The 16,649-nt window shown below is 36.3% G+C and overlaps 1 protein-coding gene across 1 annotated transcript in view; it reads left to right on the top strand.

The window, feature by feature from the left end:
* The window catches only part of TRAT1 (T cell receptor associated transmembrane adaptor 1), a 34,937-nt gene extending 18,820 nt beyond the window's left edge, over positions 1 to 16,117 (top strand). Inside the window, exons 3-6 of the mRNA XM_077883923.1 lie at positions 2,039 to 2,075; positions 8,480 to 8,541; positions 10,608 to 10,696; positions 15,458 to 16,117. Coding sequence (XP_077740049.1) covers positions 2,039 to 2,075; positions 8,480 to 8,541; positions 10,608 to 10,696; positions 15,458 to 15,715 — 446 coding nt within the window. The 3' untranslated portion in view covers positions 15,716 to 16,117. The remainder of the gene's footprint in view (positions 1 to 2,038; positions 2,076 to 8,479; positions 8,542 to 10,607; positions 10,697 to 15,457) is intronic.
* The last annotated feature ends 532 nt before the right edge of the window (positions 16,118 to 16,649 follow it).

Below are 16,649 nucleotides of genomic sequence, written 5' to 3'. Positions count from 1 at the left end.
CATTTCATTACAAATCAAGCTTTATTTATAAATCTTGTAAATAGCATTTTAATTATATCAGCTTGTTTTCAGCTAATCCATTTAATGAAGAGACTATTCAAATCAGCACAATTAAGTTGTGACTGACAATATGATTGGATTTAGAAGGTATAATATTGAAATCAATCTTGTCGTTTTCTAAAATGTTTTTAACAAAAATTATCTCATTTATCTTCCCCATCTTTGCATATGCTACAGGCATTATTATCTCTATTTTATGGATAAAGTGAGAATCAGAGTTTACTTTGCATATTGTCACATGGCAAATGCATGAAGAGCTGCTAACCAAATCCAAAGTCTTTTCATCTCTCATCCTGATTTTTTCCCATAATACATCAGTCTAAGGTTTCACTAAATTCTTATATATATTTTTTAATTCTTCCAAATACACTGACATGGGACATGTCCATTTTATCCTCCAATATGATGATTTTAATAGTTTGTTCCAATACTGTTTCTCTAACATTTAATGACCCTTCTGGAGAATACTTCAACTTCATCACATATAAATCTAACTAAATATAATCTTTCTAGTTGTTTGGTGACTTATTCAGTCATTTGAAATATTTTTGCTAAACACGGTATTTTTTATATGTTAAAACTGGAAGATCATCCTTTGGTTACTATTTTCTCTGTCTTATTTCCAGAGACTTAGATAATAATGGGCCTCATTTTTATAGAAATAGCTTTTGCAAAATTTTTCTATTCAATGCCACGTTGACTGATACCCAGTCAAAATATAATAAATGTCATAGTATACATATCCATTCAATATCTAAGAACATTTATTGATGAACAGATAATAAAGACTTCTTCATTGATCTTATTAAAACTAAATTTAATTTCTAAATTTCCCTCAATAATTCATTATGAATCTATTACTTTTCACCAAAAAATTCTTAAAAATAATTTTTCAAGTTTGAATACATATATTTAATTTGAAGCAAGAATATTTTCTTTTATTTGCCTTTGAACCACCACCTTCAAGGTTCAACAGTGGGTTACTTTCTGAGACTTGGCACGAAATTTTTTTTTTTAAGATTTTATTTATTTGAGAGAGACAGAGTGAGAGAGAGAGAGAAAGCATGAACAAGGAGGAGAGGGAGAAGTAAGTCCCTGGCTAAGCAGGAGCCTGACAAGGGGCTCTGTCCCAGGACCCTGAGACCTGAGCCTAAGGCAGACACTTAGTCCACTGAGCAACCCAGGCTCCCAGGTTCGGAATTTTTTTCATGGTTTTATGATCTTATCTCAGATCTCTGGTCAGTATTGTTACTGCAGACCAGTATACTGTTTCTTCTAAAAGTCACTCTATGTTTTGATTACTTTAGACTGTATTCCCAGCTTTTTCCTGATCTCTTCTCCCTATAATCTTCTTTCTCCTTCTATTTGCACCATGTGGATGAGATAGAATCACAACCAGAGAAACTTCCTGAACATAATTTTTATGTTGCTGTTCACATAACATGAAGTGTTAACAGACACTTCAAAAATAAATAAATAAGTCTTCTAGGTTTTGTGTGTGTGTGTGTGTGTGTGTGTGTGTCATTGTTTTCATTTGCTTGTTTTGGGTAAGGTAGAAAAGCTTATTCAAATCAACAAGGGCAAAGACGGAAATTTGTCAGAAGGAGGCAGAGGTGTTTCATGAAATGTGAAGGCAGAAAGGACAGTATGGTCCACTCATGATGGGCTGCCCCACAGGAAAGGCAGGGGTAGAGGTCCCCATGTTCATAGTTTGCTGTTTCCCTTGCATAAAATGGCAACACATCTGGGCCCTACATTACCTCCAAGCTGCGCTGTATTTCCGTCTCAAATTACCAAGAAAGAATATATACAATTGGCCCAAAGCAGAGGACCTTGGTTGTGGTGGCCAAGTGTCTTGATTTAAGATATGAACTGACACTGAGGCTAAGCTACCCTCACCAACTTCACAATTCTCTAGAAGATTTAACAAATGTATGTCAAAATTTCTTTTAATGTGTCTGTTTTTAATATCTTTCAGATAAAATGTACAGTTACTCTGAAGACTATATTCCCAGGTAAGTAGAAAATAAGTTATATGACTCCCAACTAATAAGGGGAAGTAACAGATTCTATATTGCTTATAGGTTTGGCTCAGCAATGTCATATTTGGGTAAAAATAAAATAAAATGAATTTTACTCACTTTTACTCCTATCTGAAGATCAAAAGCTATGTTATTATCTTCCTTAGTTACTTACTTATCCTTTGTCAATAAGAGAACTGGCTAAGGGACAAAATGAGATCCTAATCTGGTATCTACAGAATTCCTGACAATTTCAGATGGATTTAGCCCAAATTGTAAGAATGCAGTCTAATTATATATGGAATTGTGGGGCTCTTAAGAAACCAAGCTGGAGAAGAAATCTGGCACTATCTAATAAAATTTAAGACATATATACTTAGATAAAAGTGCTCTGTGGTGTGCTGTTTTTAAGAGTAATGTCAATCAATGGGGGAAATGTGATACATTAATCCTAAAATAATATATGGTTACAGATATAATGGATTCTCTTTAATACCTGTTGGCTTAATTGCAAAGAAATTTGTATGATTCTTTTTTTTTCCAATGGGTTTCAGGTGTAAATCATAGCAAAGAATTTTCATTTTCTTGTACAGTATATTCTGACCCAAATGTGTTATTAAATTGGAGATTTCTCCTTTAGGATAAAAAAACATCTAAATATAGAGAATTTCCTACAGGACTCTTCAAGACCTTTCTGAAATGGTAGACTGAAAAGCAGAAAGGTCTTTCACAAACACAGAGCTTTCTCACTGGGTAGGTAAGATTATAAGCTGTTAGCCTCTAAATGGTCTTTTTAGAATTTTTCTCCATGTGGAAATATCTCTGACAGATGCAGAATGTAGGCTGTAGGCAGATTCACACAAAAAAGAAAATCTTTATTTTTGTGATTTAACATCGGATTCTATAACAGGAGATAATTTTCAGTGCATTATCTCATATCAAGAGTATTTGCAGAGTTGGTTACAACAAACATCATGACAAAGAAAACCCTATATGGATTTTCCACGTGGAAGTTAATCTCTTGGACAATTGATTTGACACTTGTCATTTGAAAGGTAATTAAGATGCAATGTGATAGAAAGTCTAGTGATTTGATCATTCTGCTAAAGACTGGGTTGGTACTCTTGGATTGAGATGGTAAGAGTTAGAATGAAAAATTGGTAAAATACCCACCTCAAAGTAATCAGTCTCTTACCCATAAGGCAAGTGTGAAAAAGAGGTTGGTTCTTTTATAACACTCATTCATTCATTTATTCAATAAATATTTGTTCAACAAATAGGAGTTGTGCTAGACAAGAGTTGCAAAGATGGAAAAATGCAGATTGACCCTTGTGGATTTAATAATCTATTATCTATTGTAATAAATCTCAATTTAGGCATAATTTGAATACACAATGCAGATTTTATCTATAATAAGTGGTGGGCATGTTAATTATGTATGTACTTCACAGCTTGTCGATTTCTGATTATGTAGTTTGGGAGCCCAAATCACCTTTATAGGAAGGACATGGAGGCTTCAGGAAACAAACAAATGTAAAACTATTTCCAGCCATTAAAACTTCAACATTAAAACAGCAAGTGGAAATAAAGGCTATATTTCTTAGGTAGAAGAAAAAAAATTGGAGATGCTTCTCAGTTCTTAGGTGGTTTGAGGCTAAGGCTCCCCATTGCACCCTGTCTCTGCCCCATTCAACATTGGTTTGGGTAGGAAGCCATGCTAGAGGGGAAAGAAATTTGTTTCTCTGATCTTATCTTCCTGCTTCCCTAAATCCTTGCCCTTCCTGCACTAGTAGGTCAAAAATTGTGATCACTTTAAGAACAATGTAGCATCTATATGTAACAGAAACTCAGGTATACACTTCCTGGTATTTACCCAGGGCCACTTTATTTTTCCTTTAAAACCTCATTCTACACAATCCTGGTCTTTTGATCTGTGTTAGGAGGCTAATACAGTGAGAATATCATAGATTTAAGATCTAGACAATTCTGGATTTTAATCAGACTCTTGTGATTACGAGGCTTGTGTAGTCTTAGCAAAATAAGCATCGGTGAACTTCAGTTCTATCATCTAAAAAATACACATTATAAGGTAATACTTTCCTTATAAAGCATAGGTGATTGAAAAAAATACTGCTTTATCAGATGAAAATTAAGGTCTAAGAAAATTCCAGCCCATTTGCTTTACATTTATCCTCTAATTTAGAAAATCAGTTCAGGTTTACAACTACTTGAAATTTATCATGACTCCTCAGTTTCAGAGTCTCTCTCAAAAACCTCAGGGAAGATTCCCAGCAGCTTTTGCATGGTCTGCTCCTGGGTGGTACTGAAAAGTGCTTTTCTGATGAAACATATCTCGTCTCAGCCATTCTCCTACCTCAAGATGATTTCTTAGATTTCTGGGACTCTGCAAGCTCCTTTCACTTCCTCTCTTTACTAAACACACTAACCTAGCCCTGAACCTGCCTTTTGGTCTTAGCTGTCCTCCTCACCCATTCTCAAGGTTGAGGACATTTATGATGAGAGAACTGGGAGCCTTCCTAGACATCTGAGACTTGCAAGTGGTTGTGCGGATAAGGCCCTTATTGTGATCACTGCCATGCTTGTAACCAAAATAACTCCAAGATTTCCAGCCTTCTGTTTACTTGTTTTAATGTACAAATAACCATAAGCCAACCTCCACCCCTACGTGACTGCAAGAAGCCCAGTCCCTTCAAGTATGCCTTCTTAAAAATCCTTGAGAAGTACAGATAGGTTTCAAAAACCTTATTCTCAATTGTCTTTTTTGTCACCCCTATCTCTGTGTCACTGCTCTACATGTCTTTCCCCATATCATTAGAATTCTTCATGCTGGCTGACCTTTCCAGTTTCCCTTCCCCAAAGCTTTGGCAAAAGACCCCCCCCCCCTTTTTTTAAGTGCTCCAAAGCACTGGCAATATAAGTACCTTGTGTTTAATTGACATCACAAAGAAGTGGATATATTAGAAAAAAATTGGAGCACTAATCAAGAGAATAAAAGTTTAGCATTAGATACCATAGCTCTGAGAGTACATTAATCATCTCCCTCACAGGGAATGCCACTGGATTCACTTCTTAGTCTCCAACCATCCAAGCCAGTACCAAGGTTCATACCCTCAGGACCAGGGGTCTATATTTAGTCCTCTTACCTCAAGTTCAAGATACCTACACCCATGGCATGGTCCCTGCCTAAGAAAGCAAAAATTCAGTGAGCGTGCACTCAAGAATGTGTCCCTCCAGCAACCTTCCTTTTTCTCTCTTGAATCATTGCTTTTTCTATCCCTTTTGTATTATTCTCGTTGGTATATAACAGTATTGTTTCATAAAAGGAAGGAAGGAAGAAGGAAGGAAGGAAGGAAGGAAGGAAGGAAGGAAGGAAGGGAGGGAGGGAGGGATGGAGGGAGGGAGGGAGGGAGGGAGGGAGGGAGGGGAGCTCTCTTGGTACTAGATTGCCTACAGTTACCTCTCCATTGCTCTGTATGCTTTACAGCAAAACATGAAAGTTCCATCTACATTCTGTCCATATCAGCTGACTTCTCCTCTTCTCTTTTTTCTTTAACCTACTCTATTCAGTTTTTTGCTTTCAATAATTACCAGCTCAGCCCTCATCAAGGTCACCAATGAAATCCCCATGGCCAAATCTTAGTGTCTTTGTATGTAGTCCATCTGTAGAGTTTGACATATTGACACTCTCTACTTCTTGAAACACTTCTCCAGGCCAGGTCCTCTCATCTATAGTTTTCCTCCTCACCAGTGACTCTTTGTCCTTTGCTGGTTCCTGAACCTTTGACATTAGAGTACCAGGGCTCATCTAATGAACCTCTTCTCTATCTATACTCATTCTATAAAGTAGTTTTACCTTTTCTTATGGCTTTAAATAACATTTAAATGTGTTTAAATGTATAACATTTATACATGAATGGAGCCCAAGCATATATCTGCCAATTTAAACACCTATTAAGCAAATCAAGGTAACACTTACCAAACCAATTTCTGATAGACCCCTAAGTTTTCTCTTTCCTCAATCTATTTCCCAGCCCCTTAAAATAGCTTTATTTAGTTTTACAGAAATATCTTTAATTTTTCTTTGGGTATTGTAACCCTACAATTATATCATAGAATTTCAGAGCTGAAAAGAACAATAGTGATTAAATAGTTTAATAAATTTGTTTTATAAATGAGGAAATTGAAACTCAGAGAATTTATGTCCAGAGTCATTTAGATAGAAGTAATGATTTTTTAAAAATTGAATTTACTTTTTTTTAATTTACTTATTTAATCTATCTGGATAATACAGTATTTAAGCATTTTTCTAAGAGGACTTAACAATAAAAATAATGATGATATTAAAACTTTAAAAATAGGGACTAAGAAAAAATACATGAAAGTAGAAAAAGTTGGACCCTAGCAAAAAATACAATCAATATTATTTTAAATTTTGGAGTATCAATAAATGTGCTTATTGGTCAGAAGGCCATGTTCAGAGCGCTGCACTGGCCTCTGGGACATGGGCTTATTTATTAATCTATTTGTAATAGTAATTGATCTTCCACATAAAACACTACCAAACATTTGTGCTTAAAGTTTATTAGATATTTGAAATAGGCTGGAGCTATTTGGCATTGCGAAGTAAAAATATGTTTTTTAATTTGTTGGTTAGGCAACTGTTCCTTTATAATGGTTTATTCGGGATGATTAATCATTTGAGACCTGCCTGCAGACACAGGGCACTGCATTATAAATCACATCTTATTTTCATTCATAGGGAATGAAATGATATTCATTTTTTGGACATGATTTATCATTTGCAGGTTGTATCTGCTATCTGTGTGAGCTAGGAAAATGGATGGATTGTCTTATTAAAAATTCCTCACCTTTTGCTATTATATTCTCTGTGCAGCCGGTGAAAAACCATGAACAGGGACTACTCCATATCCCAATATTAAGCTGTATTGAATTACTGATGGAAAGAAAGGTTACAGATGAGTTCCTTTGTTATCAGATGAGAGATATACATGCCAGCATCTGGACTTTTCAAGCCATTTCATACAAGTATCATTTGATCTGTTTTTTTTTTAAAGACACCTACTTACTATTTACATATACTGTGTCTTCTTTCAGAAGCATAGGGAGTAAAATAGGTGTTATGCCTTGAGATAAGTGTTCTTTTTTCTTTTCATGCAATTCCCTCCAGTTCTTGATGATATGTAATCTCAAAGTTAAAGCAGTTGCTACTATTTTATGAAATGCCACTCTCGCAGCCTGATATGTTCCTCTGTTCCCGGCCTGTCATTGTGAAAGCTGGTCACCAGGGCCATTGTCGTTGTCTGGTGACAATGATAGGATGTCTAGGCTAATCCTAAAAGGATTTCTCAGATGAAGCTGTAAGGAAATTTAATCAAACATCAAGAGCAAATAGTATTCAGGGCTTTTGGACCAGACTAGCATTACAATCCTAACACTGCTAGTTACTATCTTTGTCTTCGGACAATTTAACTCTTGGAGTTGCAAATTCCTTATATACACAGTAGGGATTTAAAAAAAAACAGGGGGTGGGGGAGGAGGGTGGATCTCAGAGTTGTTCTGAGGGCTGAGTGAGCACTGGCATAAAGAAAAGCTTTCAGAATTGGTACTTATTGCTGACATTACACATAAGGCTAGGGAAAATATGTTAATCTATTTTTCTGACTCTCAGACTTCCCATCTATAAAATGGGAAATAATATTTTTGCAGAATTTCCCCAGGACTTTGGGATAATATATAAAAAATATTTAGCACACCACATGGATGTAATAGGTGATCAATCATTTTACTGTATCAGTCAAGCTGAGTCTACAGTATTTCTTTGTCCTCTTATTTTTTTAAGCATCATTCTCAATTAGTATTTACTTAGCAAACTTAGCTTTAGGGGATTATTCAGAGTGATACACAGGGCAAGTAAACTGGCAGTGCAACGTACAGTTAAGAGCACAGATAACCTAGGTTCTAGTCCCAGCTCTGCCACTTACTAGTCTTCTGACCTTCAGATTATATGACTTTTCTGTGCCTTAAATGACTTATCTATAAAATGGGATGCAATGGTGCCTGCCTGGTTGGATTGTTGTTAGAATGGAATAAATGAATATATAAAATGCATCTGACAAACATAAGTGCTGAGTAAGCATTTTCTATTATTATTTCCTGAAAGGTCAAAAATATATACACACACGTGCATATAGGCATTCATGCACATTCATTGCATCCAATCACTCGCACATAACATATCTACCTTGGTTGGCGGGGGTTAAACAAGAAGATGCTATCATATATAGAATTTAGCTGAGGAATTAAGAGCTATGTGTAAACTGGGTTCTAACAAGATCAATTGCTTTTCATTATTATAGGGAGGAGGAGTATTATGTTGAAGACACACCAATTTATGGTAACTTAGATGACATGGTCCCAGGTAAGTTTTATTTTTCTAGAAATTGTGTTTATTTATAAATTAATATCCCTCCCTTCCTTTCCACAGCATTTGAGGTGGCTTATTTTTGGTTGCAATCACATTTAAATACCCCAATGGTAACCATAGATTCAATAATGTTTACCATATTATTTAGTATATATTTCTAAAGCTGCATATATCAATTGTGTTACAATATCCTGTTTTTCTATATTCTCTTCATCTTACTATAGTAGAAATGTGAATACAGGAAGACTATTATCTTGAATTTTGACATACACAATTCTATGAAATAAAGCTATTTCTAGGACAGAAAATGGCTCAGGGAAACAGAGCTTTGTGTTCTGTCTATAAAAGCAAATCTACAGTGAATAATCTGGAACAACAAGCATGTTCACTGGTTTCTCTGGTTTTAGCTGCTCATGTTAAGTAGAGAACCTAGGGCTACATTGATGGCAAGTGGGGAAAGAGAAGAGCCAAATCACACTGACTAGGCTATACATTTTTTGTTCTTAGGTAACAAGTACTTTTCAATTCCCAGCATCCCTTATTATTTGAAACATTCCAACCACCCCAAAACAAAATGCCACTAAATTCCATGACCTGATCCCAGAGCTCTGATGAGATAAGCTGTGAGGGTAACTGCTAGCATTTATTTATTTATTATTATTATTTTTTTAACTACTAGCATTTAACCCCATCCTTGCCCTGCAAGCATGTCACTTAATTCATGAATTGGGGGTTAACAGAAATTTCTAGGAATGAACTAATTATCTGAATCTTTGTATATCAAATCCAAACTATCTAAATCTCTGTATATGCAATTCTCCTAAAATGAGGAATGTGAAACCATTAAAGGATTCAAATTTTATTTAATTTTAAAAATGTATTTAAATCTTTGTCTTTCCTTTCTGTGTAAAGTGTCTTCTGATCTGTATACTCTGAGAAATCAAAACTATTTCTTAAGACTAACCAATTAAAAATAACTTGCTCTTCTGATCCACGTTGTAGAATCCTCATATCCACCTGTAATATTTGAGAGTTTAATTCTTACCTACTCTGGTGGTGCAATGTGCACCATATCTGCAATTTCCATATCTAAGGCAGCACAGGTGCCACCCCACAGATTTTGATTTAGTAGTTTTTAGGAATAGGATTTAGGAATTTGCTAGTTGACAAATCTCTAGGTGAATCTAATGCATGTTTCCCATGGATGATGCTTCAAGAAACATCACTCCTCTGTGTTGCTTTTCAGAAAGGTTGAATGATTGATTATAAGATAACTTGCATTGCAGTAAATATGTCTTTTTTCTATGGGATCAAGTTAGTGCAATCCACATTTCTGCCAAGTGGACTGGCATCCTACAAGTCACTTTCTCTCTTTCTTCTCCCTTTCAAACAGGCATATCTGGGGTGGGGGGAGGTGGAGGGAAGGGAAGGATGATATAATAAGCATGTCCCTATGGGATGAAATGTCTGCTTGTCTTCTGGGTATCAGACATTGCACAAAAACTCTAATTAGGATCAGCATTACAGAGCTCTAGACCCTCAAAACAGCCTGGCTGTGCTATCACTGATTTCTGGGACAAAAAATATAATCTAAACATTCTTTTTCAAAAATAGGACATAAGTGTTTATATACCTCTGAATAAAATTTCTTACTCATGGGAAAAAATGACCAAATTGCAATCATCAGTGCATGCACACTATGCCGTGGCCCCCTGCATCACTTGTAATTATACCCAAATAGAAAAGAACACATGGGATCTCCATAACAGCCAATGGAAGCTTGAGATGAGCCTGTCATATCCTGCAATGGCATAAACTAATATGATCTAGTCTTTATCCCAAGTGATGCTGTGGGTCAAATGACTTCTTCACATTCTGATATGCATAAAATGGTTTGTGCATCCTTTTTTTTTTTTTTTTTTTGCATCTCCACAAAAAATACAAGGTGAAAGATCCTTGGGGGCTTCATATTTACAGCTGTGTTTTGGGGGTCATGTATTTTTATTTGTGCCAGCATTTTTCATTTTTCCATTGTAAATCATAATCTTTTCATCTCAAAGAACCAGTGGATGAAAATTGCTATGAACAAATGAAAGCCCGACCAGAGAGATGTACAAATGAACTGCAAGGAGCCACCCTGCCTACACAGGTGAGTTTTATTGTCTGTATTAGGGGTCAAGCTCAGCCTAGATCACAGCACAGCTGCATGTTTCAAGAATATAAGAGCAGCACATTCTGATTCACATTTGAAGCCTGTGATTTTACAGGCCAAATACTGTCAAGTTCTGGGACCTGAGCTCTAAAGGGAACCTCAAAGGCAAATAAACAGTACAGTTTGCCACACTCAAAAAGTCAAAATTGTGTACCATTACAAAGGCAATAGACTGAAGGAAACAACTGGATTCTATTATTAACCAATTAAGCTTTTTTCTTTCAGGTTGAAAAAAATTATGTAGCTCACAAAAATAAACGTAAAAGGTGACATGTATATAATGCTCATAAGACCTAGATGCTAGGAATTTATGGGGACAGGGGGAGGAGGGGAGAGGGAAGGAGAGAAAGAGAAAGTTGTGCCTTACAGAATGAGAGAGAGTGATAGAAATGGAGGAGAGAGAGAGAGAGAGACAGAGAATAGGAGAGAGTGGGGTGGGCGAAAGAGAAAATGCTTCAGTTAAAAGATAAATTAGCTGGATATAAAAGAGCATACTTTTATTTTATAAGGCAAATGAGTGTAAATTTTAACACAGCTCTATGGCTGTGGGTTAATGGCAAGAGATTTTCACATGACTCGTGTAGGGTTAAATAGGATATAAATGTAAGTGGAAACATATAAAAACCCAAGAAGAAATAGTTTTTCCTTTTCCTACCAAAATCAGTTCAACATCCTCAGACATAGCACTGACATCATCAGAAGCCGTGCACAATTCTTTGTCTACATGCTCCTGAAATGTTATACATTTCAGTTAAAAGATCTTGTCCCTTCAATTACGTGTTCTCTTGCTACCCCTCAAAATAGTCACAGGGCCAGCCAGCATTTCCTCTGCAGTCGTTTGTGTCAGGACTTGTCGTATTGCTTTACATGTATTATCGTCTTAGAGTTTTATGAAGGAAACAGCATTATTTCTTCCATTTGACAGAGGCCTGAGAAGGATGAAAAACTTGCCCTAATGCACTCAAGTACTAAGTAGAAAGAGAAGCTAAACTTAGTTCTGTCTTACAAAAAATATTTTCCTCCCTAAGATGGGTCACATCTTGAAAAGTTCCATTAAGATAGAATTTTTCTCTTTTCCTTTATATGAGTCCACCAAAAAATCAGAATTCTTGAAGTTTTTAAGAAACCAAGATGTGGTAAGGTTTAAGCAGAATATGAAGTCACTTTCTGATGCACAAATCTGTCACCTGCTGTTCAATTAGTGCTAAAATTTTTTTTAGATAAAAGATATATAAACCTGCATGTTCTCATATGACCTGCTAAATCCATGACAATAAAAAGAAAACTTCTTAGAGAAAGTTAAAATATAACCACACCATCTAAAATGTAGAGATGCACCACACCTTAATTGTAAAGGAACTTAAAATTGATAATAAAAGTTACTATTTAGTACATATGAATTGTGGTACATCTGGTTTTTACTCAAGTGGAAATTATGCAAAGCTTTAAATGTCTTTAAAAGCCTGTTATTTTATAAATTATGTATTTAAAGACACTTCTAAGGAGATTAGCCTTTATTCTATTATATCCTTCTCACAAATTTAGTTCCACAAATTAAACGTAATTTCTTTATATTTGCTCAATTCCATTTTATTAGAATGATCATTATCATGAAAACCACTACCCGGTTTGCTGCTACAATACTTACTTTGGCCAATTACAAAAGTAGTCTACAATATTATGCAGAAAGCTTTATGGATAAAGTGTCTGTTTCTTGGAAAAAGAAATAAGCTTCTTGCCCTTTAAAAATGGTGTGTACAGTTCAGAAATTATAATTTCAATATCTACCATTAACTAGCAAGACGTCATCAGGAAACCTAATAATAAAATGAGTCCACAAAATTCCTATATTGTAATACACATGAGGGACACCAGTGTGAGCTTGCTCCCCTCGATGTCACAGCTCCCACTGATCTTGCCTTTTCCTCCTATGTCCGAAGTATCCGCTCTCCTTTCCAAAGCCAATACCCTACTTATGCTTTTCATCATTTCTTCTATTTCTTTCAAGGTCTTGTACCTTCAATTATTTCCTTTGTCTCAATTTTCCATTTTTTCTTTAAAGAACCATCACTATCTACCTAACAATATGCACAAATCACCCGGATATATAAAAATAAAAACAAACAAAACAACAAAATTCGCCTTCTACCTGTATTTCTCCCTAATTCCTAAAGCGATTCTTACTTTCCTCTACTGTTTCCATAGATACACATTCTTTTACTACTGGCAATATTTTTTCCACCCCATACATTCAAAGGAAACCACGCTCTGGAGGTCACAAGGGACTCTTTATGTACAATCTGTGATACTTTCTCAGAATTTACATTCTTTGAATTCTGAAGCACTTGATAAAGTCGACCAACTGTTGACCAAACATATGTTATCTGAATTGCTTATAGTTATAATTAGAGAAACCAGATTCAAACCACGTTAGCAAAAAAGGGAAATTATTGCCTCCTATAACTGGGAGATGGAAGGGTGTATTTTGTTTTTGAGATGACTGAATATGAGGGCTCTCTCCATTTCTCCTCCCTGCTTCTCCTGCTTAATGAATTCCTTCTCTTCTATTACCAACAGACCCTTCTGTGGAGGCTGGGCAAGCCATGAATGGACCCAGATTTTCTTCCTCCCAGTGCCAAGGAAAAACACATTTTCCTACATCTGTACATCAATTCCAAAGATGCCACATAATTGGCTCTGCTTAAGTCACATGTCCATTCTTTTTTTTAAAAGAGATTTTATTTATTTATTCATGAGAGACACAGAGAGAGAGGCAGAGACATAGGCAGAGGGAGAGGCAGGCTCCCTGCAGGGAGCCGAAGAGGGACTCGATCCCAGGACCCTGGGATCATACCCTGAGCCAAAGGCTCAACCACTGTGCCACCCAGGCATCTTTCACATGTCCATTCCTGGACCAACTTGTTTTGCCAAGGAAATGGGTGGTATGGTTGGTTCTAGCCTGAGTCACATGTTTAGTTCTGTGCTAGGCTTGGGGTACAGGACTGTAATTGGCAGCCTCTCCAGGACTCAGAGCAGAAGGATTTCCCAAAATAAAAAGGAGAATTTATCAAAGAAAAAAGGGAACAAAGTGCTGGACAGACAAAAAAGATATCCATCCCTTTGTATCACTGAGTGCCTTCTAGTTATTTTTGAATCTCCTTCTCTGTGTGTCTGGGCAAAGGCAAAGCAGGCAGAAGTAGATGGTGTGTGGGGGAAGCAGTGAATTGTCCCGCTTGCCTCGAATACACTTTAGGGGGCCGGGGAAGTGGGAGTAGCAGGATCAAAATAAAAAAGGTGACCTTAGATGTCAGAATATGAAACTCAGATTTTATAGGCTAAATTTTTGCAGACAGGATGGTAAAACTATCCAAGTTGTGGCTTAGGAAGATACTCTGAAGACCACAGCCAGGCTAATTGGCAAAGGGAAGAGAGTGGAACAAGGATACCGGTGAGGCAGCTATTGCAATTTCCCCAAAATGATTATTTTAGGGAAAATAAAGACAAGACACCAGAGAGGTTGTAAATAGGACCATCTCTTCCACCTGGTAGCAAATATTAAGACAGGTAACTCTTAGCATGCAAACGAGGGCAACAGGGAGATGCTTACTGATGCATTAGAAGTTCTGTTAACCTCATTGTTGCTTCTCTAGTCCATGCCCCTCACAAATTGATATAATTGGGGCCTGCTCTTAAGGGTGAATCCTTTGGTTTATTCAATGGCTGTCGTAAAGTTTTAGCCTACAACTTCTAATAACTATAATCCCCCAATTTATCTTTGGGCAATGATTATAGCTTCCACCTATATTATCTCTACTTATTCCTAACATTGGAAGATAGGTACCCTCAACTGATAAGTGAGAAGATTGAGGCTCAAAGTCATTTTTCAAAATCGCCCAAGGTCCCACGATAAGTACGTTACAGAGCCAGGATTCAAGGCGAGGCTTTCCCACACCAAATTCAAAGTGTTGCCTTCAAGCCTACTGGTTCCCCAGGCTTCCTTCGTCTCCTGTCCTTATTCTAGTATTGACTCGGCTCTAGGCCAAGGCCCAGCACACCCTCCCTCCTGGGTGCAAACGAAGATCTACAGGCCAACCCGTAATGAGCTCAGAGTGAACCTGCAGACAGGCAGGCGAGAAGGAAATCATGGGAGGGAGATGGAAAATAGAATTCTTGCCAGATGCTGGTCACGTAAATGGATACTGTCATCTGAATCTTTATAGTTGATACTCCCGAATCTCAAAAATGTAGAAAAATTGGGGACTTTTGTGTGTACCATCAAATGACCAGTTATTAAATGTATATAAGGTAGATTTTGATATTCATTGCCTTCCTTCCTATCGTGCTTGTGCCCAGCTTAACAAATCGGAATATTGTCACTTGCTAAAAGCAGCACAAGAGCTACATCAGGTGAAGGCAGGGGGAGAGGCCTGTGAAAGTCCACCCAAAATGTTCGTGTATATTTTGTGTACAAGAAAGAAATCAAAATACGCAAAAATTTCATTGAAGTGTTTTTCTACTCAAAAGTCTTGAGTTAGCTGTTGTTTTGTGCTGTCATCCGACTGGACAAATTTGGCAAAACAAGGTAGCCAAAGCGCAGAAAACAAGCTGCTTGTTTTTCATGGACTTAGAAATTCCCAGAAGTCATCAAAGTTAAGGAATGAGATAACAATAAAAAATTAACATGCCTTTCTTTTTTAGGCATCCGAGGAAGCACAGGTATTTTATGCCTCACTGGATCACAACTGTGAGGGGAAGCACAGGAAGACCAAGAAACAGAATAATTATGTGTTAGACAAGGATGAAGATGAGCAGTTACATGCAAAGGATGTCAGCCTCTCTAAGACCACTTTGGTAAACAGTTTCCCACTTGAGAACCAGGAAATAGAGGAAAATGTTCATGATGATCCCATCAGACTGTTTGGATTGATTCGTGCAAAGAAAGAATCTATAAACTAGCTGGACTGTGACCTAGCTCAATAACCTGGCTCTTATTGGAGATGTTAAAGAAAACAAAATCCATATACGGCACAACATGGTATGGGAGGGCGACGATCTAAATCGTTCGTTAGGGGGATGGTGGCTTATCTCTCATCCAGAGCTTAGGTTCTTGCACACCAAATGTAATGGCATGAAAATTAGTTGTTTAGATTTGCTTAACACATGCCTAGTAGTAAAATGTAAAATGAAACATTTCAAGGTCGCAAATTGAGCCTAATTACAAAGTCACAAATTCACCAACAATACTTAATACTCAGATAAAACAAACAAAAAAATGTTTTAAGCATAAGCATCTTCTAGAACATGTTGAAAGAAAAATAAAAGCCACTCTTAAAAAAACATCTTTCATTTTTCATTGATATGAAACACCCCTTAATTGAAAGAAATTTCTAATCAAAAGACATGAGACATTAAATATATCCCTACAAGAAATGGAATTAAGAAGTATTGTTTCCAAATGGAAGTATCCTTATTACTTTAAAAAATTATAATAAAGTTAATACGTGTTCCTTATAACAATAAAAATAAAAAAGGATTTGGATATTCCACTCGCCAGAGATAATCACTATGACCAATTTTCCATATGTACACACATGGGTTGTCTCTTTCTTTCTTTTTTTACCAAAAAAAATAAATTTATACATATTATTCAAATTTTTTTCACTTAATATACTGGGGACTTATTTTCCTTGTTTCTTTAACTAAGTATAGTTACATACTATAATTTTAATGACTGCATAGCATCTCACTGATGACTACATAGAATTTATTCAAATAATTTGAAAGTACATTTAGCTTACTTCCAAGTTCTGTTTTTCACTTTTACAAATAATATTGCAATGAGAATGCATTTCCACACGTTTGAGTACTTACAGGACTTATTGAGGCTAGA

The sequence above is a fragment of the Canis aureus genome, chromosome 35 (assembly GCF_053574225.1).
Source record: "Canis aureus isolate CA01 chromosome 35, VMU_Caureus_v.1.0, whole genome shotgun sequence".
In the NCBI taxonomy this organism is placed as follows: Eukaryota; Metazoa; Chordata; class Mammalia; order Carnivora; family Canidae; genus Canis; species Canis aureus.
This window is presented reverse-complemented; position numbering and strand designations above follow the sequence as displayed.